The sequence below is a fragment of the Acanthopagrus latus genome, chromosome 13, assembly GCF_904848185.1.
Source record: "Acanthopagrus latus isolate v.2019 chromosome 13, fAcaLat1.1, whole genome shotgun sequence".
NCBI lineage: Eukaryota > Metazoa > Chordata > Actinopteri > Spariformes > Sparidae > Acanthopagrus > Acanthopagrus latus.
Window position 1 is genome coordinate 23,746,201 of NC_051051.1, and position 27,477 is coordinate 23,773,677.

Here is a 27,477-nt window from a genome sequence, read left to right on the forward strand (position 1 = left end):
TGGATTAATTGTAATGGTTTCCTGGAATTCCTGTGTTTATTTACAAGCGTTCGCTCAAGACAGGGTTCCAGTTGTCCAGCTAGATTTCAGGGTCCTGGAGAAACGGGAGAAACTTTGGGCAAATATTAACAGTGTTTATGGAGCTTTGAAACAATTAACTAAGACTGCTGTCGCTAAGGCTGCACAGTGCACATCGTTTCAGCATCCACTTCGCAATGTCAAGTTAAATAAATGATCTCAAACACGTTCAGTCAATTTTCCATGAATAATCTATTAGACAGGCCCATCATATATGAAATCATTTTGTCCAGTTTGGTTCTTGGATGCATGGGAGATTGTTGCTTCTGACTGACGTGCACGATCTGTAAACATTCATTGATTATTCTTGATTGATTTACAAACAAAGCAGAACCTGCTGTGCTTGTTTCATGAAATGCAATCCACTAGAAGATCATCTCAATCATTCCAGATCTGCAAATCATTTCCAAATAGTGCTCTTCAAGTCATCTGGTAAAAATTCCTCAGTTGTTTCATACTGCAGTTCATACTGAGGAAAACCAAAAGATCACGGTATGTCAGTTCTTTCCAGTGCTATGCAGCTTATTCCGAGCATCACCAACTCAAGGCGTCAGTATTTGACAAACCAGGGAATGAGACTCAGCAATCAAAAATAGTTGGAAAAGAGTAGAAATGTAGTTGATTGTTCTGTCCTATTTTGTCGCTGACTCGGTCTGATCCACCAACCCAAAGCTTACTACCTGGAAACGAGACTCGACATCACTTATCTTTCTGCAGAATTGCTTGCCCAACACGAAATACATTATAGATTGTGCTTAGAGGGAATTATTTTCACATTATGACCAGAGAGATTTAAATCTGTGGGACAAAAAGGTAATTACTGGATAACAGAAACCCTAGCTAGCTTTTGAAAGATTATTTTTTTTGGGGGGGGGGCTTTTAGCTGTTATGAGATAAATAATTCAATATTTCCTGTCACTAAGCGTGTGACAGGAAATGAGGGAGAGGGAGGGGATGACAAGCATTAACAGACCATGGATTGGAATGGAACCAGTGCTGCTGCTGCTACCGAGGACTCAGCCTCCATATTTGGGTCGTACACTCTACCAGGTGAGCTTCTGGTGCGACCCAGAACCATGACTGAAGAAGATTTGAATCATTTGAATCGTGTTCCTTTCTTGTGATCCATCGCTTTCAAGAAGTAAATCATCTCGAAATTTCCTCATCAAGGAATCAAAATGTCATATTCGATGTATCTTGATAAGATGATAATCTGTCAAATGCACATTCTTAGTCAGCTAACGTGGGGTAGAAACAGAGTCACAGAAACCAAAGAACCATTGTGTGACGTTGTCATCAACATCACTCAGTCTTAAAGTAAGACAAGAGACGAGTTTGTGTGGGACATGAAGCACATAAATATTTCTTACAGGCAGTTTTCAGCAGAATTCGTAGCAACAAAAACACACAGTAATTGTGAGCAGTGCTGCTGGCCACCAGTAGAAGCCTGCATTTATGTTGTGCAGTAGGGATTCCTTAAAGAACTGTGGCAAGGAGGACTAGAAATTTCCAAAAGCTCAGATCAGTCTCTTCTTTAATCCTGTCAGGGCTTATGCATGCTGCATGCAAGACAGGCGATCCATGCTGTCTGGATACATTGTCAAGTGAGATTTTGGAGACAATTTAATCCCTTTCCCAAATCCTGTTTTGTTTGCTGACATGAAACAGTTTGTCCAATAAAGCCCCAATCCAATGGAGACGAGGGCTTTAGAGTAATAAGGTTTTCATAACCGGGATTTGATCTTTACATATTTGCTATTAGACATAGTGTGTACACGCTGTCCTCTCATTTTTAATTAAACTTTGTGTGCTCCTGTTTGTTGCTCTCTCACTTGAGGAACCTGGAGAGGCGGAGGGGGTAATAGACAGGAGAAAAGGTAGAGCTGAAGACAGGATGGAACAGACGGGTAGGCAGCTTGTTGAAGGAGTGCAAGCAAGGGGGGAGGAAAAGGAGACAGGAGAGCAAAGAGAAGGATGCATGTGGACTGGGGAAATGGAGAAAGGGAGCTGAATGGTGCATATGGACAAAGAAAAAAAAAGAGTGTGTGATTGCAGAGGAATGAAAGGAGAAGGAGGAGGAGCAGAGTGTTGGTGTCACACGGTTTATTTAGACTTTATTGCTTTGGCAGAACTCCAAACTCCCTCCTCATACTCCTCCAGCACGCATGTCTGTGTGTGTGTGTGTGTGTGTGTGTGTGTGTGTGTGTGTGTGTGTGTGTGTGTGTGTGTGTGTGTGTGTGTGTGCGTGTGTGTGTGTGTATACATACAGACACAAATCTTTAAATGTAAAAGATGCACCAAGAGAAAACTGGAAAGTGAGAGAAAGTTTTTACATGTACATATAAAAAAGAAAGTTATGAGATAAACAAAGTCAAAAGCTTAATTTTATTTAGATGCATGTTGGGAATACACACACACACACACACACATAAAAAAGCCAAAACCTCTGATTGGCGAATGATGTTGCCATGGATCCCAGATGGGCGTGGCTAGACTGTCACTGTGACTGACTAGCAGGAGCTAATAAATCATGTAGTTTGTATGTGTGTGTGGAAGGGATAGACTTTGGCACGTGTGCTTGATTGCAGTGTGTGCGTGTGTGTGTGTGTGTTTGTCTGACGGCTGTGTGTGTGCTGCACATCAGGGAGGGTTTCTCAGAGCTTCAGTCTGCCGTATCCAGCTGCAGCAGCCTCCACTGTCTGCCTGTCTGACCCACTTTCTCCTCTTTCCTTCCCTCTCTCCTTCCTTTGTTAGCTCCTTCAGTCATATCTTCCTTCCTCGTAGTCTGTAGTACTTCCTTCCCTCGTCTTCGCATCTTTCTGTCCCTCCTCCATCTGTCTCTTTCGTGTGCCCTTAATCTCTTTCTTGCCTCACTCCTATGTGACTTGGAATTTTGACAAGCTGAAGATCTCAAAGCTCGTCGCTTGTGATTGTGCATTTTCTTTACCTTTGTCTCAATTTATTTATTCAAAATTTTGAGCCGTTTCCCGCAACGCATGACGACTACCTCAGTTTTGGAATGAACTGAAAACTTGATCCTTCTAAACATTTTATCCCCTGCAGGTATATTCCAGTGTGCATTGATAATAAGAACCGATTAAAATCAGTTTTTAAACATTTTCATGTGAACGTTTCGGACAAAATCAGTGCTGTGAAAAGGCTTTGAGTCCGTGAAACATCGCAAATGATGAAAAACAATAAATCGATTATAAAAACAGTTGACAGGAACAGCACATATAGGAATTGTCACATCTCGTTAAAAGCAACCAATATGATGCCTACAGGACTTCTAGCTGTGCTTGATGGCATGGCACAAAATGGACATAAAATCCAACAATGAATGGTGCGGTCCGTAGTCGCAGATTGAGTGGTTTTAGCACCTCTGTCACCTACTCAAAGTGCCGCCAAACCTCAGAGTGATAGGCTACAAGTGTTGTCATTATACTGGAATTTCTAACTTCAAAACAACAAATCCCTTTATTGTTGCAGTGCTTTTATTTTGGTGGGCTGGATTAAGTGGATGAGCAGCATCACAGGAGCAGAACATGTTACTACAGTTCTCAAATTTCTGCTCTGGATGTGTGTGCGTGTGAAAGGATTGATTTTAAAATACTATTACTTCTTTATGAAGCACAAACTGGTTTAGAGCCAAGTACATCTCTGAGCTGCTGCTGTGTTACAGACCCCTCCGGACCTCTCAGGTCCTGTGGGACTGGACTGGTTACTGGCCTGAGGGTTAAAACAACATGTTGAGGCAGCCTTTAGCTTCATGCGTCACATATCTGGATCTAACTGAAGTGAGGTCTCGTCTAGCTGGTAACTCTTTTAAATCAAGGCCGAAGACCTTTGCTGTCTACTGCAGCTTTTTAAAGCTGACGCACTTGATCACTGTAAAGTGTGATAATTTCTTCCCCTTTTAATTCTTTTTCTTCCTGCTTTCAGTGTCGTCTCACGCCATATGTAAAGCTCTTTGAAACGTCTTTGTCTTTAAAAGGTGCTATACAAATACGCTTGCTTTGCCTCGCCAAATCCTCCACAAGTCCCTGCAACATAAACAGACTGTATAAAATACTGTGGGCTGAAATAATAGCTGCCATAAAAGCAGATCCTGGCAGCAGGAACACAAATATCCGTGTTGTGAATTGTAAAGACCTTCAGATAATATCAGCTACCTGGAGGATAAAGGAGCTCGGTGTGAATTTGTTACCTTCCTCTTTGTAGTGCCCTTCAGAGGACCCTAAAACAGTTGGTGCCTCGATTTAACCCACTGAAGCTGTCAGATCACAGAGCAATAACACTGTTCACTGTGGGGATCGCCGGCCAATGTGTGTTATCTTGGTGCTTTAACTACTGGTCACGACCCAAAATAGATGATGTAAGGCGAGAGAGTGGGTGCCCACAAGATAATAGCAGTAATATCTGGAGTCAATAAGCCTGGATGTAAGGGTGATATTAAATTCCTATCTTGTACACAGATGGACTTCCTTTATTTCTTCTTTTTTTTGTGCTTCTGTGTCTTTTGTGTTTTTGCTCAACATTGTCTAGCTAGGAAGGTTGTTATTACCTGCTTGCTCTTGATGTGTTTCCAATCCTGCTGCAGGAAATATAAAACACATCAGTTCTTATGTGCCTGAAGATGTGAGCCAGGGTAGAAGAATATGATATTCGTTTTGAATAGTGGTTTAGTATAACACCACAACACACAACAAAATTTCCTGAATAGATACAAATTGATCGGTGACAGCCTGAAGTTAAAGTTTACCTTTTACTGTAGAATGCAGCTGATATCCAGTTTTGACACAATATATTCTGTGAAATCTGCAGTGTCTCTTTTTCCAAGGGGGGAGTTTTATACAGGGTGTCTTCTAGATTCAGAGAAAATGTGTATGGTATCTGTACAGTTTTGAAACAGGATTTAAAATGCCTCAACTGTTACCTAGCATAAACAAAAATAGGGAAGCTCAGATGCAATTTTGAAGAAATAGCTGCACTCACAGGCGATGCACTCCTGTTAAATGCCACTGAGAATCTAGACATGGGACCATATAGAAAAATTCATGTTACGATTAACCTGCTCTTATGTACGGCACCTGAATACACTGGAAGCTCTTTTCCTTACGTAGCTTAGCTGAAATTATCTCAAGTGTTTTTATCCTGATTCACTGCAACTTGTCATTTGATAAGAAACAAAAAACAAACCAATATTAGATGTATCACATTTAAAAGTGAATTTTAGCAACACATTCTCACTCTCAACTCACACAATAACTATGACGCTCTACCTGACCCCTCAAAAAACGACTTGGTAATCTTGAAGTAAGGATCATACTTTGGCTTAGAATAACCACGCATAGCAATTGGCAAAAAAATTATGTAAGAGAGGTCTGTGGGGGGTAAAGTCCTGTGTATGTCCTGTCCACCCACTCTTCATATTACTGCACCAGAGGGCGTTTCAAGAACTGATGCTAGAGGACTTAAGTGCAGCGTCAAACTTGGAAGCGTATGGCCACTGAACAGGCTGCTGTTACTTGATACATTGGGAGTGAGAACAGACTTGCTTTAGATTTTGTTGCCTTCAGATAGAGCCAAGCTTGTTAGTTTTTATGCTAAGCCAAGCTAACTGGCTGCTGGTTTACCGTACAGAAAACAAAACTTTTTTTTTTTTTTATCATAAAGGTCCCTTTTTCTGCTAGAAGTTGTTCTTATTGTGGAAAACACGTGATCAGTCAATGTGTAAACGCCAGTTTAATGCTCTGACTGGAAACTACCATCCCCATCATCCAGTCAGCTCCTTGTTGGTGTGTTTCATCACTAATTGGTTCGCACTCTGTATCCTGTTATCAAAAGCAAACAGCTGAGGCAGATCAATACTCCCGATAAGCAATTTGCCGCTTCTTCACCACAGGTCTGTATCATGCAACATTAATGCAAGAGCTGTACATGTCTGTGGTGTTTGTTTGTCCACCCACCATGATTAAAGCATCACTCATGTAGTGTGTTTCTACTGTATGTGTCAGCGTCACGATAGTCAGCAACCATAAACTAAACTTTCTTTTCAGTCTCTGAGGTAGCAGCACTACATTCACCAAATTTACGTCCCTCAGACAGGTTTTTATTTGCACTCAATAAATTTGTAATGTTGTGACAGATGAGGATGCTATGTGTGGGAGTTATCTAACTGTCCCTGTTGGATCATGAAAAGGATTTATGACGTGTTGCACAGGCCTTTTGCTTTGATGGTGCAGGTCACTGGAGTGTTATATTTTTGAGGATCAGACTGTGAAGGAGAACCTTTAAAGGCAAGTTTTACAAGACGGAGTAGCTTTTGGGGTTTTTTTTGTTTTTTTTTAATGTTCTTTTCAGTTTTTCACAGGTATCAGGCAAAGTCTTGGGGACAAATAATTTCCACTAGTACTACTAGTAGTACACTACCACAAGTGTTAGTACTGTTTTTGGGGCCACTTTGAACAGGGGAAACAATGTGTTTTGTTTTGTTTGTTTTTTTTTTTGCTCAATTATTGAACTGGTGCTTTCCTTTTTTCTTCTATATCTGCATTCAACCCTTAAGTATACAAAAAGTCATTTTATATGTTCCAAACATGAGCATATTGTTTAGTATAGCAGCTTAAATCTTTACCTTCAACTTTTTAAACCACATTTCACCAGGTTTAAAGAGTTTACCTCCAGCTGTCTTATCAAACTCAGGTCACCAAATTCATGTTCATTAAAGCTGTATTAAAGAAAAAAAAAATCCCCATCATTTTGTTTGAATCATCTAAATTCCATCATTAAAAATCCTGAGATCGCATTTTCACCTCTTCTGACTCAACATGTACATCTGCTCTAAATGCTATTTGTAGGCAGTAGTCACAGTCACATAAGCTGTGACCTGAATAGTTTCATCTATGTGGACCCGCCAGCAGTTTTAGAAATCACACATATGAGAGAGAGAGACTGTTAACGGTTCCTGCGCACTCATCTGAGCTCTTGGTTTGTTTTGAGGAGATATTATCTCTGGTTATGAGGTCGACCAGCTCTCTGCAGACTAACCAGAAGTCGACAGAGACAGTGCAGATTAATTAGTCAGCAGACTTTCTGCTCCGTCTGGGCTCAAAGTGAGGATAAAAGTGAATGCGCTGTTCTTAGTTGAAGCGCCTGGTACTGAGACTCCACTTTTGTCAGATTTACTTTGTAAAATATGAATAATGGTGGTGCCATTCAAAGTGGTGCAGAAAATGTTTACTGTACACACAATATTCATCTTCAAATCTGCACAAATGGACAAAAGGACTGTCAAAAAGATATATAAACCTCATTTTCACTTCCAAAAAGTCAGTCGTTGGACGCCTGATATAATTGTGTTATATTAAGTGTTTCCAGTGTTAATGATTTATTTTTTTAGGGCCAGCAATGCCTAATTAGTTGAAGGCCAATTTATTACATAAAACTTGTGCTCTTTTTCAACAAAATAAAAACACTGAGTTATGCTGGACACAAAATATTTTGCTAAAAGTTTGTGAGTGCGAGCCTTTTCCAATAGATGAATGAGGTTTACATTGTATCAACTGTATCAACAGCATCAGCATCCATTTCCATTGCTTGAATGATTTAAACCTTTTTATAGCCATCTTTATGATTATTGATTAAGATGTGAACAGCAACACACTTTGGTGTTAATGAGCACAGTAATCCCAGCGGTGTGACTAATAGGTGAAACATACTCGAGCAACATGTGACAGATTGACGAAATGTTTAAACTTGTAATCACAGCAGAGATCCTTCTATAACAAGCTGTTTGCATTTAAGTGCGCACTCCACTTTAATTATTCCAGTTGGGATTGTCTAGTTAGTAATTGACTCAGGTTCTCCATATTAGGTTTGGGGTGGTATCGGGCCAATTAAAGATCAATAATCCTGATTCTTAGCTGGCTGCTTCTTCACAGTTGTGTCTCTGTATTTCAGCTCCAACAAACAGTCGATGGTGCTCATTAGTAAGCAGCACAGGTTTGGAGTCAATATGTTGGGAGCTGAGAGGGTCAGGTCAGTATGGATCTGAGCTCGAAGTTAGTTGGAGGAGTAAAGAAAGAAAGCAACTGTTCTCTTCTTTCGTTTTTTGTTTTTTTTAGCTTATTTCTACTCTTTCTTCTCCGACTGAGTGATACAGCTCGTCGGTAAAATGAAAATAGCAGCGTCCTTACATCAGGTTCTTTTGTATTTCTTCCTCCCTCGCTCCCTCTCCTAGTATGTCGTCACGGTAATTTGCCACATGTGCGTCACATATCACTTAAGTCAATACCGTGAAATCCATTTTTAGTCACAGGCACTAAGACACACAATATACACAACAGGCATGCATTCCCTCTCTGGTCCCAACGGGTTCATCTCTATCTCAGAGATCAGTTTGGGAATTTGTTTTGACGCAGCTCCTGCCTCTCTGCCTGGGGGCAGCACACACATGGACACACATGCTAATACTGCAGTTGACTGACATGACACGCATACACAAATTCATCTTCACATCATTAAAAACTGTTACCACCCACCTAAGTAAACGTAATAAAAGTAAAAAGTTTCAGTGGTTGCTGGAGGTGGAGACGGTGGAGGAGAACATTCAATAAATGCTATTGGAAATGATTATTCTTGTTTGTTTATCATTATTGTAAACTAAATATTGACATATTGTCACTATGGGGCAAACAAAAACTTCAAGTGGTAGACATGGACAGGAAATAAATTAATCAAAGTAGCACAAATTTCATATCTGATGTGGAGCAGCAAAAAATGCTTTCACATAGAAAGCATTTTCATTATAGATCCTGATTAGTATATAGGCAGAATTAGTAGTTATCAGCCAATAGTGTTTTATCACAGATTAGTATTATAGGTCTTATAGGATGTTGTTGATGTGCATCTGACCTTCATGGTTCTGGTATTGTTCATGTTGGCTACCTTCATCTTTTAACTTTTTGTTTTGTACATATGAATACATTGCCTGGCCCTAGCGTCACCCCTTCTGATTTGAGTATTAACACTTCACCATAATGTGGTTTCAGTATCATTATAATTAATTGTACTGCTCTGTTTAATAAAAACTAATCTCTAATAAAGTTTGTTGTACAGCTGGAGTCTCAAACCTCAGAACATATTCATAAATACTCAAATAGATTTTCATTTTTTTTTTTTTTTTTTTATTTTAAGTACAAAGCCAAATATCAGCTGAATAATTTTTGTTTCTGTCGGCCAAAAAATCCATCATCAGTTGGATGTAAGCAGATAATTCCTGTTGCTCAAGGTACCCAAATTGTCTCTCTCTGCACACTGTTTCACACACACACACACACACACACACACACACACACACACACACACACACACACACACACACACACACACACACACACACACACACAAAGGGCATGGTGCCCTGCTGCCAGACACCTGTTGATGTAATTACTGGTTGATGACAGCCAGTGCTCTGCTGACCGCTCTGTGTGTGTGTGTGTGTGTGTGTGTGTGTGTGTGTGTGTATGTGTGACTTAGAGAGGGAAACAGTCAGCAGGTAATCGTGTGTATGTACAGTTAGTGTATGATCCCATATGTGTGTGTGTGCATTAATTGTCAGGACAGGAGGGACATGATGACTGCAGATAAAGAGAGAGAGGATGAGGGGGGAGAGGACTCCGTGGTGTGAGAGGCGTTGGGCCTTGCTCAGCACACTTAATACACTTGTAATGCTGATTATCTCCAGCCTATCATGTCATGGATGGATGAGATAGAAAGGAGGTGGGTTCGGTCGGGGAGGGATTAAGGCAGGAGGAGACGTGGAGACGTGGATGGATGGTCAGCAGCAGAGGAGGAGGAAGGCGTCTCGCAGCTGTTTGCTGGTTTCAAGCAATTTTTCAACAGTTCTGTTTTGTTGGTTATTTATTTGTTATTTTAAATGCACACTACATTGATGAATTGATCAAGCAGATTTCATTGCATTACTTCTATAGTAACCCGTGTTTTAAATCACCGGCCACAAATAAAATTACCTGTCACATCTGATTTACACTGGCCAAATGAATTAATACTGGACTGGTCATCAACCAGACGGCCGTGAACAAGAAAGCATCTCATTTTAGTAGTCAATAACAAAATGACATTTAAAAAGGAATAAAGGGTATATGATATATTTTAAATTCATACTCACTATAAACTGTTCCTCTCTTGACAACAGCATGGCTGATTTTTGCTGATTTCATTAAGGAAATTGTCTGAGCAGTCATTTCCTGCCATTATTAAAGACTAGTGAAAATACAAGTAATTCACTTGACACATTTATAAACTGCAACCACAATAAAATCTCTCTTTATCGGAAGGAAAACAATGAATTCTCATCCGCTCTTCCATCCTGACAAACAAGTGCTGTTTTGCTTTGGTTTCATTGGCTCCCTGTCAGAGAGACGTGTGAAACTGAGGTTTTCAAATGTTTTTTTGGTAAGAAAGTGTGAGACTCTGTGATCTCTAACGTTTCCCACCTTCCACACACAGGGAGAAGGACTTCATGGTACGTTCACATTTCACCAGAGCATTTTTTGACAGTTCGATGCTAAAATCATAACACTGTCACATCCATTGCTCCATAGTGAGATTTTAACCACAACTCTCTGAAACGATTGAATATCTCAATGTAAACATTAATATGTTTAATAATGAACCGGGTTCAAGGATTCAGATCTTGTGAATCAGAATGAAATTGATTCAGGAAATCAGTGGGGCTACCCGAGTCTACTCAAGAGAATAGACAATAGTGGAATCTTCTATTAACCCGAACACATGTTCTCAGATTTGTGTCTGTGGGTTAATATATGCAAGTGGGACAGAGAAAATGGAGAAGCGCTGCGTTTGCTGATTTAGAGATGGATGAATGAACAGACCCAAACAGATCGAGATAGGATGGGACAAAGACAGATGGAACGAAAGAGGAATAGAAAAAAGCCTGACAGAAGTACAGATAAATTGTTGGGAAAATTCTGTACAGATGGGAGGATTGAAGATTAAATTGCAAAGGAGGAAAGAATGACAAAGGAGACAGTTGATCCAGACAGAGGAGAAAAGGTCAGAGGCTGTTTGTGTCAAAGGAGCAAGAAAATTCAATTCAGCTCATTTCAACTCTGCTGTCCTTTGCTAGAAGACCTGAAAATCTCAGTTGAATATGGAACAAATCAGCACAAGATACAAATTAATCACCACTCCGACCTTTAGCAGAATTTCCAGCATAACAGAAAAAATATGAGGCAAAGTCAGCTGAGGATATTTACCAGATCTCATGCCTTCAAGACTTGTTTTTTGCAGGACAGCGAGTGTATTTAATTTCATTTGAGGCTTTTGTCTTAAATTTTATTTCGCTGACCTATTAGGCTGTTTAAAGATATTGATCCTTTCCTTGAGTGTTTTTTAAAGGTTCCTGAACATGTAAAAGACACTGAAAGTTAAAAAAGGCCAAAGTCCACACCAACAGAAGCCCCTCTTACCCACAAAAAACATTGCTTTTTAAACACCTCATCAGTAGCCCACCTGTAATTCCGTGACTTCAGGACATCTAACTACATCGTGTCACACATTTGTATAATTTATGCTTCATGGCTAGTTATGTACATAAGCATTGATTTAGCACAGCTGCTCTGTTGTTGTTAGCGGTGCTGGGTCAGGCGTGTGTGAGCTGACCAATCAGAGCAGACTGGGTATTCAGGAGGAGGGGCCTTAAAGAGACAGACACACAAAAAAAAATCAGAGGGGAATACTGAGATACTGCACTGGACAATATGAGAAAACTGGAGTGTGTTTTTTTTTAACCTATTGTACTGTTAGCCATGATAATATTATGAACTTCAGCGTCAGTATATTGTGTCTCTTTTATAGGGTTAGGGTTAGTGGATATCCAGTATTTTTAGGCTGTGTTTAAAAAAGTAAAGTGTGGAAACTGGTGAATCTTTTAGGATTTTTTTAACACATCTACCAAAAGACTGTAGTTCCATGTAGTTTTGAAAAAGTTCAACATTCTTGTTGCACCGAAATGTTTTATTTGTCCATCAGCTCGTACATTCAGTGAAATATAAAAGTACATTTCAACAAGCTGTACTTTTTTAACATTAAATATTTATGTTTGACCCCCCTGATCCAACGAGACTTGTTATTTGTAAAATTATTCTGGTTTGGTTCACTTGCGGTTTGTTGAAATAATGAAAAGGAAAAAAAGGCTGCATTACTGCTATCAGCTTCAGAAAACTGGCCTTGATATCCAGGGTTTGGAGGAAAAATAGAGAGGTAGTCAGTAAAAATGTGGGAGTAAAGGGTGAGAGAGAGGGAAAAGGAGAAAGAAAACAAAAGCACAAAGGTTCCACAGAGGTATTTTATTCAGACTCCTCTTCTGTTTCTTGCTCTTCCTCCTCTTTTACCTCCCATCCTGCCCTCCACTCCCTCTGTCATGGGTCCAGGCAGAGGTAGTTGTTTTTGAAAACGCACACACACATGCACACACACACACACACACACACACACACACACACACACACACACAGACACCCACACACGCACACACACACACACACACACACACACACACACACACACTTACAGAGTGTCCTAATCAAAGCCAGGCTCTGCACATTGTGTCCCAGTTGAGCAGCTATTTTTATCTGCAGCGCTCTAACAGGGATGGAATGGGTCAGATAGGCCAGGCTGACGAATCCATCAAGACCAACAGATAAACAGTCAGCCTGCTGAACTGCTAGTGCGCGCACACACACACACACACACACACACACACACACACACACACACACACACACACACACAGGGTAATTTACACACATACATACTGTAAACAAATAAATCAGCTTTGTTACTTTATCTGCCACACAGTAGTCAGCAGTGTTCATGCAAAGTCGCACAGCCATTACTGTACACACATACATGCACACACACACATTCAAATACAAACACACCCATGCACAGGTAGTTCCAGTCTATCATGTTGTTTCCAGTTATGTTCCCACCAGACTAATATCCTCCTGGGAGATGTATTTATATCTCTATTCCCTTCTATGTTCTCTGTCTTGAATACCTGAATCTATGCTGTCATAGACTCACGCACACACACACACACGCAAACACACACACACATGCTGTGTGACTGTGCGCGCGCACAGTCTATCCTGTCCTATTAGCTCCATGGCAGATCTTCAGCCTTACGCATGCATGATGCTGCCACACTTACTCGCACAAGTGGTTAGAGACACATGATTACCGATTTACCGTCGTAAGAGAAATCCAGTTGGCGGAGATCCAGATTTTCAGCTTGTTAGTTTGGGATTCAAGAGCTCTGGCTTGGACCCAATTAGTTTCTCTCCCTGCCTCCCTCTCTTTCTCTGTTTCTCTCGTTCTCACCGTCTCCCCCATCTTCCCTCACTTTGTTGTCATGTTGGATATTACGTGCAGTGTATCCACAGCTGGAAAGCAACAACAAGTTTTACACATTGAAACAAAACTGAGATGATCAGCCATTTGTGTCGTACATAAATATGAATGTCTGTTGCTTTGAACCCGACATACAACGGCGCCTACGAGGACATTCAACAGCTATAAAGCTTTACTGTGTTGTAGGTGGCGTTGAATAAACATTCACAGATCAGAGTTGTACAGTAAGTGTCTGCCGGCTCACTAACCGACAGGAAGGGATTCGCGAACCCATTTCACATGTACAAGCTGATCTCCCAATGCATATTTATCACCTTACATTTATTTTTGTGGTGACACTGTTTACATTTGTATAAAACTATAGCATAAGTATATGAAAGTTAAATCTATGTTTACAGAGTAGGTTGTGTTCTTTTTATGAGGAAAAAAATTACATAAAAGTTTGGAATAAAACCTTTGGATGTGGCAAAATCCAATAACTGTTCACCAAACACTTTTTAAGTTATTATTATATTTTTATTCTTGAAGTTTTTCCCTCTGAGCTAAATTTGATTGATTTTACTGTTCTTTGCATGTATCATCTACTCCGCACCGGTTGCGTACTGGGTTGAGATTCGTTCTGAAAATCCAAGCGACCCTCAGGATGATTTGCAACATGTATTGATGTCAACAGTTGTTGCAGAATGTTTACAGTAATCAAGTGAATACAAATAAATCACTTTCTACTCAAGCGAAAAATAATTTCATTCTCAAAAATGTACATCTCTACTAGTTTTCACTTTCTTGGGTCTAAATTTTGATTCTGTGTAGTATTAACATAGTTCTACCTCATCTTAAAATTATTTGGTCCTGCAGTGCCACAGTACCTTAGAGTTGAAAAACCTACTTTTTCACTATGAAATAAGATAAGATAGAACATTAACATGCAGTAGAAAATCAGTAACAACCACTGGGTTGTTATTACCCTGAAACAAAGATGTTACAGTACTTCAGCATTTTATCATTTCTAGATTGTTAGTTTTTCATACTTTTCACTAATATTACGATCAGTAATTTTAATCCATGGGTGCATATTTGTACTGTGTTCACTTCAAGGTTTTCTGTCTTATTCTGATATGATATTTGACATATTTTCTGATAATGGCCTGGCTTTTGCATACTAGATTATATCTTTTGGGAAACATTCTGAGTTGGCATGAAATGACACGTGCACGTTTACAAACCTTGTGGTAGACTTTACACTAAACAAAAGAACTTCAGATACATGTTTGTAGAGAGGGGAATATTTGCAAAATCACAGTACACAAATTTTAGATCATCTCTTGTTAAAATCTGATTAAATGAAAACTTCCATTATGATCCATCCTGGACATTGGGGACGCTGATCATTTTGCGTGTTAAACTTCATTCAGATTTAACTTTGCACCAGGTGAAGAAGGTGGGGTTCGTTCATGACCAAACGAGAATAAGTCTGTCTGAGTACAATCTTTTAGAATCTTTTCTTCCCATTGTCTCACAAGCTAAAAAAAAAGCTTGCAAGAAACCTTGAGCTTTCTGTCCATATTTTAAGGCGCGGGCTTCTCCTGTCTGTAATTACTGTCTTATCTGTAGATAGTTCTGTAAAATTATTCTGTTTGCATTCAGCATCCACAGCTGCCAGGGGGCCACGCTTCAGCTCGCTATATCTATATCTTTCAATCTTGTTTACTCAGCCTTTTGCACCTGTCGGTCTCTCTCCCTACCTGTCTCTCCATTAGTCTCATCCTCTGCCTCCTTACCTGCTTCTTTCTTCTCCGTCTTATTTTCCTCTCACACAAACATTTGCAACCACCAGCTTTTTCTTTTAAACATCCGTGTGTTTAACGTTAACAAACACCCTCGCACGTTCATCTGCCAGCTCTCCATCCACTCGCATACACACTTGTATGCAGCTTATAGGGCCATATGATAGTAATTTGACCACATGGAGGAGCAGGAGGGCTCAGCTGGAGTTTGAGTCTGAGCGTAAGAGGAGTCTGGAATCCAATTTACTGGAAGGAAACAGGAAGTTGTCTCCTGACTTAATTACTGGATGCAATGTAAACCTCTGATGTTATATACTGTACCTTAAGACTTGTTTTAAGCCTCGCTTTGATCACTGGTGATGTGATATTTGTCACTGGTAACTAGCAGAACTAGCACACATCTGTAACATATTTCTTTTTCCATTATGGAGGGGTTTTTTTTTTACTTTTTTAAAGCAGACAGTTGCCTTTTTATAACTTTAGCAGATACAGAGCAACATTATCAATCATTTATCTGATGAAGTCTAAAATACACACTCTCTCTCTCCTGTTTAGCCGTGGTTTGATCCCAGATAGAAATGCCTTCAGCTCCTCAATGTTCCACTTTCTTCACCAGCTACTTGCTAACTTTGTGTGTCTGTTGTTTACCACTTGCCTGATCAGGCAGGTGAGTTGATAGATTTACCAGCCGGATGTGGCTAGTCCCATTTTAATTGTCCTGGGCAATCTTTATATTTGAGCCCTCATGTCTTCTGGTCATAATTTTTATGAGTCTTTTACCCTTATTCTTGGGTTTATTTGCATTAAATCATGATGAGATGAGACATGCTGCCGATGTCACACCCCTGTCTTGTGATTCTTTTGACAGCGTTGTCTTGTGTTTCAGGTGCGTAACCTGTGCTACATGGTGACACGGAGGGAGAAAATGAAACACACCCTGTGCGACCTCCAGGAGAAGATCTTCCACCTACAGATACAGCTACTGGAAGAGGACATCGCTGGAGGTAAGACAGAGAGAGAGAGAGAGAGAGAGAGAGAGAGAGAGAACACATGGGTGTGTGTCTGTGGTGATGTTTCCAATTCCAGTCATCTGAACACAGCAGTGTAAAAACCTTTTACTTTCACCCACTTTAGCACTGCAGCCAAGGCCGCCAACACATACTCTGTCCACCGAAGAAAAAAAAAAAAAACACAGTTTGGAAAGCACAAGCGCGTAACAGTTACATCCAAACCCTTGAGTGTAGTGGGTGGACAGTTTTTTAGAAATGGCCTGTCATCATTTTTGCACAGCAGGCCACACTTGACACCTGCACAGCAAAGAACACTGGAATAATAGTTCAGCTAGATATTGTTGCGCACACCATCCACATAAATGGAGCTCGATTTTTGATCCACTCTGCACAGATGACTGACCTCGACACATTTCATGCAGCTGCTCGGTCATGAAGGACAGAAGGGATGAAGCTGGCTGCTTGGTTTGTTAGATATCTGCTGAAAATTACATTTATAATCGTAGTGGGATAACCAGGTTAAGTTTAATACACTTTCAGAATTTACTCTGTTAAAGAATATGTGTATCACTTCTTATAGTGGGCCTTAGACTGTTTGCATTATCATCATATCACTTGGAAACAACACTAACCTAAAGGAGCTAGCTTTAAATGTGACCATAGTGAAATCATCAATAAAACAATAATGAATAAAACTTTACACGTGTAAATGTACATGTACATGTATTTACACGTGTGTTATCTTTCTAGCAGTGTAGCAAAGTGCCACGCAAATGATAGATATCTAGACTGGTTCAAACAACTAAACACAACAGAGACAAAACTGAGTCAAAAGGACAGTTAATGTTATTTAAAACAATATGTTCACAGTAAAGTGGTCTAGGAACAGCAGAGTAATTATGGTGCCTTTTCATAAAGATTTTGAAATCAAGTTACTTCGCTAAACCTTAGCCAGACTCCCCCCAGAGCCTGTGGACTCATCACCTTTTGACGCCAATCTGGATTTAAGTACGTCTGGTAAGATTGCATCTGAGCATCTGGCACGATGCTCTGCTGCACATGGGGATGCAGGGTAAGTTTCACTAAAAGTTAGCAGTAAAATCTTGAAATCTATTTTAAACCTTGACTGAGAGTCGGTGCAGAGCAAAATCCAGAGCGGTATTGTCGTATTATTTTGTTGTTGAGAATGTTTTATTTGAGTCACAGCTGCGATTTGTAGCAGCTGGAGTCGATGAAGTGAGCTGTGGCTGAGACAGGGGACAGGAAGTTACAAGAATCTATTTATGTTTGACATCTCAGTCCTAAGACCGCTGGTAAAACTGATGAAGACGAGCAGCTCTATACAGTGAGCTTTCCTGATAGACTGGAAAAGGTGTTACTGAGTTCTTTCATTAGTTCAACATTATGAATATATTAGATTAGATCGAGGTTTGTTGTTTTAAACACCAACTGAGTCTATCATTCATTGTTTTCCCCATGATCCATGAACAGCGGAGGGTGGCAGTCCTTCTGAGGACAGTTCAACTTCAGTCCACCCCTCTGTGCCAGTTTTTTGTTTAGAAGTTGTTGATGGATAAAAGATAAAAACATATTTCACACTTAAGTCTAAATGTTAGCTCTTATTGTTTAGTCTCTTGTGTTTTTTGAGGGAGTTCAAAACTTCCTTCAGATCAAAAGAAGATATCAGTCAAATAAACCAAGAGTAAACAATAAATGATGTCATTGTTATCCAAATAATAGTTAACAATTCCCATATGCTTTCAATATTAGCTGAAACGAATGAACCTGTCCTGAGGCAGTAAGGTTTATTCCCCTTTTTTTCTGACATGGGAACCTTGTGTTCAACCAGCTGATGGAAACACACATGACTGTACTCGTTGCAACGTTTCTATCAATCATCATATTTGGTTTCCATCTGTATGTTACACCAAATACACAGCAAATCTTCAAAAGACAATGCAAAGTAATGTCCCCCTCCATCCCAACTGGAAGTTAAATGCCTTGAGTTGGCGGTGTTAACTCTCCGACCGGGTGCCATTTAAGTACAGCAGAATAAAGGGGCAACAATGAGTCACTAAATGTCATCACTGTGTGAGGCTGCCAGTCAAACCTCAAACAGTGGAAAACAACACAGAAATCGTGATGGAAATATCACATTTATTCAACAAGGTTTTTATGAACATATGTTATATTATTGTAACTCAGAATTTCTATCTACTTTTTCATTTGTGTTGTTTAACCGATGCTGTCACGAGTACCACTTTTGTGGCTTTGACTTAATCGTTCCTCAGACTCGCAGTCATTGATAATATGTGCCACCTCGTAGGCTAATCGAGAACATTATGAAATGCAATAAATAACTGTGACAGGCCTTGTGAAGCTCCTTTGCAACAACAATATCTCAAGAAGGATAACATCCATATTTATTTTCTGTCTGTCATCGTTATGGCGATGGCTGTGAGACCTGGTTATGGAGACGAGACGAGACTTAACGGTTTAGGTGTTATAAAACGATAGTGACCTGTATTTGTCTGCGATAATGGGAAAGAACCCTGTTAGCTGTAGTAGTTCTTCATGACCTGCAGCTGTATAATGGCAACGATAGTGAACTCATGTAAGCCTGTGTGTGTGTGTGTGTGTGTGTGTGTGTATGTGTGTGTGTGTACGTGTTTGTGTGTGGTTAGAGTCCTCAATTTGCAGTGCTCATCATTCCCGAGGAAGGCTACACACATCTATGCACTCCACTAAATCTTACAAGCACTTTCACTCTCTAACTCCCTCTGTGTCTCACTAACACGCACACACACTCCCAAAGGCACACACCACACACACACACGCACGCACACACTCACGCAGTGCAAAGCTCCTGACTCAGCACATTGCTGCCATCAGGTACCGGGAGCTGTGCTGCTGGCACTAAACAGCCATATCTATTCACACTGTAGATTAGAGAGGATAGTTGGGGTGTGTGTGTGTGTGTGTGTGTGTGTGTGTGTGTGTGTGTGTGCGTGTGTGTGTGTGTGTGTGCGTGCACCAGAGAGTGAAGGATGAGGTTGTCTGCTATAATGATTTGTCGTGTCCCTCACCTTGTATCTACCTCTTCTCACTGCCTCTTTTATCTTTCTCTCTTATTTTCCACTCTCCATCCTCGTCTTTAATCTGTTTTCTCCTCCATCTGTTTCTTTCCTTCTCTTTCTCTCATTTGCGGTGTCCTCCGAGGCTTATATTTTCTACAGTTTTCTCCTTCCTCCATCACATTTTGGCTGTCTGATCCAACACCGTGTTTCAGACAGTCCATCAGTCATCTCAGTTTGTTCTGCTTTTGTCCTTCTGGCCACACAAACTGCCAGACGTTTAGTTTTTGTCAGACAATTCTACAGACAAGTTGTGTTGAGACGGTTATATTGATGAAGTTAGAAAAACAACATGTTACAACATGTAAATTAAAATTAAGTAAAATTAGATCAAGACAGCCACTCGTGTGTGAACTGCATGTTTATGTTCTATAAATGCAGAACGGACCTCAAACAACTAGCTGAACATGTAGGACATCATGTCTCTGTACCCTGAATGTGCTCACACTGCTGACTTGGTTTCAAAATGATATTTTAGGTCTTAAATAAGGTTGTTTTGGTCAGTGATGAGTGTTTTTGGCTGGTAAAATGAGTCTTGACATCCAATCTGAGGCAACACTGGCAGGTTTTACAGCTGTAGAATCAGATTTTCAGATTCTAGCTCACCATGCACCAGCACCACCATCCTCCCTCCGGGCCTGTCTCCATGTGGGAAACACACACGTCGCTCCTCTAACCCAGCTGAAACAGAACCACAAACCTCAGTCCGCCTGTCTGTCTCTCCTGGTACTTAATATGTCATGTTCCACGTTCTGTGTGCCGGTCTGCCTGTCTGTCTGTCATGTTTATCTGCCTGTCTGTCATGTTGAGGGCTGCTCTCGTCATGCTTTGTGAACGCTAGCATGTTAGTGGCGGGCGGCTGATATCCCTGTAGTCCCACATGGAGACGGAGAGTCGTTGTGCTGAAACTACAAGGAAGTCTACATGATGATGCAGCCTGTGGTATCATTCTGTATGAAGTAACACACATATGATAATATAAGTAAAACCTCAGCATGGTGATTCATAACCACAACGACACGATGAGTCTTCAGGTCTAAATGTCACAATTTGCTTGCTCTAAATGTATTTTCTGAAAGCAGCCACCAGAATCAGCAAACGATGAATGTTACTCGTAGTAACTTTAAGGACCAGGGAACAGAAATCGATCCTCTAAGAATATTTTTTTAATGTCCACGATGTCCAGGCTTTTTCTCAGCAGGAATAAAATTCTTGTGTAAGACCAAGATGACCTGTTATTTAATTTACTGGTAAAACCATGATTCATGTATAGAAAGAGTCACTTTGACTCGAAAGTAACTCTTATCACACTTCTGTTTACAGCATAAAGCTTCACTTTGGAACTGAAGATAACAGGATTTCCTCTGTGTTGGTTCTCAGTTGAAACCTGATGGTGAAACTGGGTTTTGTTGGTAGTTAATGCTCTCTTTTTGATTTGAATGCAGCACTACAATCTTACTTAAACACACATGTACAGTATAGACCTGTATTCTGTAGATAAGCCCTTTTTTGTTTTTTGGTGAAAACATATTGATGCACATAAAATGAACAGGTTTAGCTATAGTGCTTTAGTGTAGGTAGGACATGTACACACACACACACACACACACACACAGTATTATTGTTATGCAGGAAGTGCACTACATTTACATTCTGGCTCAAACCGAACTGTGACAAGCTGACAGTAGTTAGTATTGGCCTCTCTGATCTGCTCTCAGCAAGTGTGTGTGTGTGTGTGTGTGTGTGTGTGTATGTGTGTATGTGTGTAAGAGTGTGAGGAAGACAGAGAAAATAAGGATGGAGGGAGAGGAGGATGGGAAGGGACAAGAAGGTAATAGGATGAAAGGCAGAGTGGAGGAAGAGAAACAGTGGATGGGAAGCAGGGAGAGCGAGGAGGAGGGCAGCGTGAAAGGACAGTAAAAAAAAAAAAACTTTTTCACATTGCACTAATGAGCTCAGGTAAAAAATGGGACACAGTGGCTACACACACACAGACTCACGCTGCAGTTCAGTGCACCTAGAAAGAGGGGAAATTAATCACACACTTCAAAAAGATGAATCCCCTGCTGCTGTTGCACCTTCTAAACAAGGGAGGGAAGAGGGTTTGGAGGGAGAGATGGGGAGAAAAGCAACAGCAGAATTTAAAGACAAAAGAGGCGGGGACGGTGGGGAGGGAGCACAGATCTGACAAAAAAGTGTTTAAAAAGGTTTCCACTGCTGATAGTTGGATTTGTGCTGAGATTACAAACTGCAGGGGGAAAGCTTCCACATGTTCAAGCAGAGCCTGCAGGCGTCCTTGAAAACCTAAAAGACTAGTTTTCCAAGCTGTAGAACGTATAAAAGAGAAAGATCAGATTAGACACCAGAAAAAAATGGGAGAAAATGTTGAAAAATGGTCCCTAGGAGATCAGAGGATAAGAAGGGCCCTCCTGTCAAAACGGTGGGGGGGGGGGAACAAAATTAAAATTTTTGGAGCTGTGTGAAGAAGCGTTCCCTCTGGGAGCTCCTTTAAAGTTCCCCCGGCGTTAATGGCCTCTGCAATTTCAGCAACAGCCATAAAATAAATTGGAAGAAGGGGGAGAGACGTCAGGTAGCTGCACTCTTATACAAATGCTTGTTTTATACAGTAGTAGTCATACAGTGCTTCTGCCACCTTCACACAACAACACGTCATCTTGAGGTTCTTATCGATTTACTGCTGCATCACTGACGTTTGAAAGATCGGTGAAAGCAGCCACTGAAGTTGATTTAGACCCTGTTTCCTCTGGTTGAAATGCAAAAACAAAACTGGAAAAAAAAAAAAAAATTGGTTTCTGACCATCTCAAGTGCCAACATCGTCCTGTAAACTTATCCGCTGTAAAGATCTGATGTAAAGCGTCCCCATCATCAGCACCATCTCACTGGAAAAAAGCATCTGCATGTGATCCCGGATGCAAATGAAAAATCTGTGTTTTAAAATTCATGACAAGCAGTTCATTTTATTGTCGCAACTCTCATGACTTCTGGTACAGTTAGACAATATATTTAGAAGTTTTTCTCAAGGCCCGAGTAAACAAAGCATTTGTAAATAAAGTGTTTCAATAAGCCTTTTTTCTTTTAATGTTTCACTGCAAACAAAGACAGGAGCTCTTAAAATATGACTAGTGACAATAAGCAGCTATAAAAATGAAAAAACAAATTCATCTTTAACAAAGCTTATCACTAAAAAGTGTATCAAATAAAAATATGTAACTCTGATACCAAACAAACTTTAAATGTCTCACTTGAAGCAACCTTGCTGTTCTTCCAGCTTCAGCATCAAATCATTTGTGGCCATATTTCTGTTTGGTGCATGTTTTTTCACACTCATTACTTTTAATTCACTGCGCATGAATTTGAACAGGAAGACATTTTGTAGCCCTTTGAAAACATAAATATCCCCGAGCAAAAAAATAGAAACTTTCAGGCCCACAAAAATGTTCTTTTCTCTTTTTTTTTCTCTTTCCAAACATTAAGTATTGTACTCCTAGTGAACTATACTGTCACACTCGCCTCTCTGAGAGAGGGAGAAACACGCAGGGTTGTCTCAGTGTGAAATCTCTCTCTGGTCTCTCTCAGCTCCATTCATGCATGTCCTGCTCCTCCATGCTAAAGCAAGCATGAGGACAGCCCACTGCTGGCTATGACAGCCACACACGCAGTGTAGGCATGTATTGTACTGACCAACACACACACACACACACACACACACACACACACACACACACACACACACACACAGTTTCAAAGTGCTTCAGAACAGCATGAATATGATACCAAAGCTTTTCTCTAAAGCTAAAAGCTCCACATTTCAGCCATTCTAGCGGCACGGCTGTATGTCTGGGAATGTTGATCTGTCAGTTGGCCCACCACTTTGGTCTAGACTGAAATATTTCAACAACTAATGGCGGGATACAGATAAAAATTGTGCAGACACTGCACACTGCAATTTCACTGTCCTCAAAAAGGATGAATCTTATTGTCTTTGGGGAAACCCTGAAATTTTCCATAGCATTGCCATGAGTCTGAAATGTATCATTTCATTTCATATGTTTGGATTCCCATTGCATTTTAATACAATTTCCCAAAAGGGACCCTACAACACACACAGAGGCAGCTAGGTTGAAAAGGTTGCGAGCAATGAAGTAGCAGGCGACAAAAATCCCGGCAGCAAAAAAGCAGGCAAAGGAAAAGACGGAAGTAATGAGATGCAGGAGACACAGATAAACCAATGTAGATTAAAGGAAAAAACAGATTTAAATACACGAGGTCAAGTGAACAAATGAAATAAAGGTGAGAAAACAGACAAAGACTGGATGTGGAAAGTGAAACACATGAGGATATAATCTACCAAATAAACCAGCATATAACTAACCAAAAACCCACATCTTGACACAAAGGATTAGCTGTTACTGTACTAACTGTGATTTTTCATATAGAGGCAGGTCAAATTTATAATGTGTCCTGTACTTTTGGGTATCACCAAATACCGCTACCTGAAACAACAACAGCCTCCGACAACAGCTAGCGACCTATACACTGAAACTGGCAGGTTACTCAAATGGTAACCTGGTCGCTAACGGCATAAACGCATACAAGCTAGCAGCTAGCAGTGGTTACCTTCTCTTTTGAGGGGATTTAGCCATTTTAAAACCAGGGCACGACAACATTTTTCACACTAGAAAGAGAATCGGTGCAGCCAGACCTTTCTCCAGAGCTGACACAGCGCTGTGGAGATAGGCAGGCGACATTCCTACACATTGTTCCATTTGCCGATGTGAATGGGCTTGTCTGGTGGTTGTCAGGCAGCTGCTTCTGCTCAGAGAAGGTAAAGAGGTGAAAGACAATCATGTGCAAAAGAGCTGATTGTTATACAGCACAAAGTCAAGAACATTTCAAACAAATCTTATGTTATATTCCAGTGTTCCCTTTAGTTTGCCAGATTAACCACACACATATTTTTGGCAAAATTCTGTCAGTAATGAGCCCTACATACACCGCTTCTAACTTACTGATACTTGCTGATACACTTGCTGTCAGTGTCAGATCATCCATGTCGACTATTTCACCCTACGGTGACTGCTGAGCCACACACACACACACACAAATAAAATCAGCTTATCTAAACCTCAGTATAGCTGTAATAAACCGGCAGGTGCCACCTGCTGTCCTGATGCATGCGCGCGCACTCACACACACACACACACACAGTATATAAACACGATACACAGCAGCAGGAGAGTTAGTGAGCCATGCAGTCAGGACTCTGTGTTTGTGTAGACAGCAGGAGTCTGTAACAACAAGACATCCCAACAATAAGGCCTCCCATGTCATAGAATGAGAGACGGAGAGAGATCATCACTGTGCTCTATATGTGAGAGTCAGGGGAGTGTGACTGCATCGTTTCCTTACATGCTGTGTGTCTGTATGTGCAGACGTGTGTGTGTGTGTGTTCAGTGTGTATGTGTATGAACATTAATCATTATTCTTCTTTCAGTGGAACCACATCATAAATGATAGTGGTTTTGAATGTAGACCGGTCGACCAATCAATTGGAAAGAAACTTTACCTGCAGCTTTTTTTGATAAATGATTAACATTTAGGTTTTTATGTTTTTTTGTCTGACTCCAGCTTGGAGCAGAGAGAAAACTTCACTTTGGGCTCTGGGAACGTGTGACAGGCATTTTTTAAAGAATTTTCATTCTTTCAATAGTCTAAATGATTATTTGATTAATTGTGGGAAAAGAAACGTATTATTTGATAATAATAATTGAATCATTGTAAACTAGTGTCGTGAAACAATTATACCAGATAATTTAATTATCTGTTATAATGTCGAGTGTTGATGGATCGTTAATGCTGTTAGCAAAAGCATTTGTAGTGATTAAATTAAAATCAGAAATCAATGTTGTTTCAGCAACTTAAGGGTAAAATCTGGGCTGTTACGATGCTCATCTGTGTGGAGAAAAACAGGTGGATTCAAATATCAGCAGGTCAGACTTCTGTATTAGACTGTCGGATGTTGTTGTTTTTCTTCTTGTCAAAAAGCCTGCAAGGTGGATTAGACTTTTATACTTAAATCCCTTCACAGTAGACAAAAAAAGCCCATTAACAGTCGCTAAGATCTGTCTTTTGTCAATGTGTACAATCAACATTCACTCCCACGTCAGTTGACTCAATATCCACCTGTATTTATCACCTCCTTTGTCTGCCGACTGCGATGAGCACACAGCAAAGAACAAAATGAGACACCTCACTCCTTAGCCACGTCTCTCATCAGCTCCAGATTGAATTTACAATTGTACTAATTAAGATTATTTTTTTTAATCAAGTTTAACATCTTCAGTATGTACGCTGATATGATCCCTTGCTGCTCTGTGTTTTTCTGCCGCATTTGTGATGACAGACGTGACACACGATGGGGGAAATAAAAGAAAGGCAAACGCACCTTCTGGCAATGCTAAAAAGTCAAACGCCTATTTTTAGAGGGTAAAAAGAATCCTGCTTAAACACACAAATCTTGGTGTAATAGTGTATAGAGGCACAAGCACATTCAACACAGTGTATCCACACACACAAACAGTAATAGACTAAATGGATAAGTAAGTGCATTTATGTGAATGTTAAATGTACAATTTCCTTTTTCTGCTACTTTATTCTTCTGTTCCACTACAATTTGGAGACTCTATTGCCATTTTACTAACTACATTAATTCGATAATTTAAGTGTCTTTACAGATTGCATGTGGCATCAGAGCCAAGGCCATGAATAAGTTGATTTATTTTAGATAACAAAACAAAGAAAAGATTCCATTAACCTGTCTGATAATCAGTTGACCCATACTATACAGGAAGTAGATAGTGTATAGTGTGGGTCAACTGATACATACATATAAATTTATGCATTATTTACTTTGACTTTGACTTTGAATACTTACAGTGCATTTAATGTCAGATAATTAAAGACTTGCAGTCAAGTACTATTTGAATGTATGACTTATTATTTTAACACGACGTCTTTACTGACACACAGGTTTGACTTTTGGCACCTTTTTTTACAACCCTGCACTGTGTTGACAGTGAGGCCCGATGACTAGTCTCTATTTTCTTGTTCTAACTTTGAAGGTGAGGTTTCTTCAAGGCCACATCAGTCTTTATTCTGACAGCTTTAACTTAAGCTAGAATACTAAACAATCTTCAGAAGGAAAATTAACATGTTGGTTTCATCTGAGTAAAGCATTATGTGTAAATGTGCCACTGAAGATAAACTGGTTCTGTCACATTGAGCCAGTGACACCTTCCCTTTGCAGCTTGATGATGACCTGTAAAAGTTTGTTGTGCACTTTGAAAACATGAAGAGTAAGTGCTGTGGCGCTATCGCAATTCAACACAATCAGGGATCTTTGATATATGGAGGCCTCTAAAAGCCCTAAATTCAAGTTAACCTGAGTCTTTTCTCTACTGTTTTTCTATTTTCCCTTTTTTATTTCTCCCTCTGGCTACGTGTAGAAACCATCCCAAAGTTGAACGCATTTTTACTGTTTTAGAAATCTGAAGTTAGTTTTCGATGTGTTTCATCAGCCAAGTTGTAGCAACAAGAATAAACTCTCAATAAGCCAGTATGATCTTTTCTTCCCACTATATTTCATAAACTTTACTGTCCTTTTAATGCCTAAATCAAGCTAAAATTGAATAAATCAACTAAATCCATTCTATGTCTCCCTGCAGAGAAAACCCAGAAGGGAGAAAAGAGGAAGCAGAATGGAGTGAAGGAGAAAGGGAAGGAGAGGAGGAAGAGTAGTCCTGAGAAGAAAAAGGAGAGATTGAAGGCAGAGAACGGCTCCCTGCTAAAAGAGCTAGGTACATTGTGTGTGTGCGTGTGTGTGTGTGCGTGTGTGTGTGTGTGCGTGCATGTGTGTGTATGTGTGCGTGCATGCGTGGGCGGGTGTGCGCCCTGCAGTGTTTGTAAACTGATCAAATGCACCTCTTTGG

General features: G+C 40.2%; 1 protein-coding gene across 3 annotated transcripts in view; it reads left to right on the forward strand.

The window, feature by feature from the left end:
* Positions 1 to 27,477, forward strand: part of jade2 (jade family PHD finger 2) — a 187,133-nt gene that overhangs the window by 134,708 nt on the left and 24,948 nt on the right. For 2 of the 3 annotated variants that reach the window (XR_005078508.1, XM_037119163.1), the window contains exons 11-12: positions 16,210 to 16,327; positions 27,214 to 27,345. Coding sequence is in view for 2 of the 3 variants with exons in the window: in XM_037119163.1 (XP_036975058.1) it covers positions 16,210 to 16,327; positions 27,214 to 27,345 (250 nt within the window). In the remaining variant the exon portion in view is untranslated. The remainder of the gene's footprint in view (positions 1 to 16,209; positions 16,328 to 27,213; positions 27,346 to 27,477) is intronic. The other variant, XM_037119164.1, reaches the window with a different exon arrangement.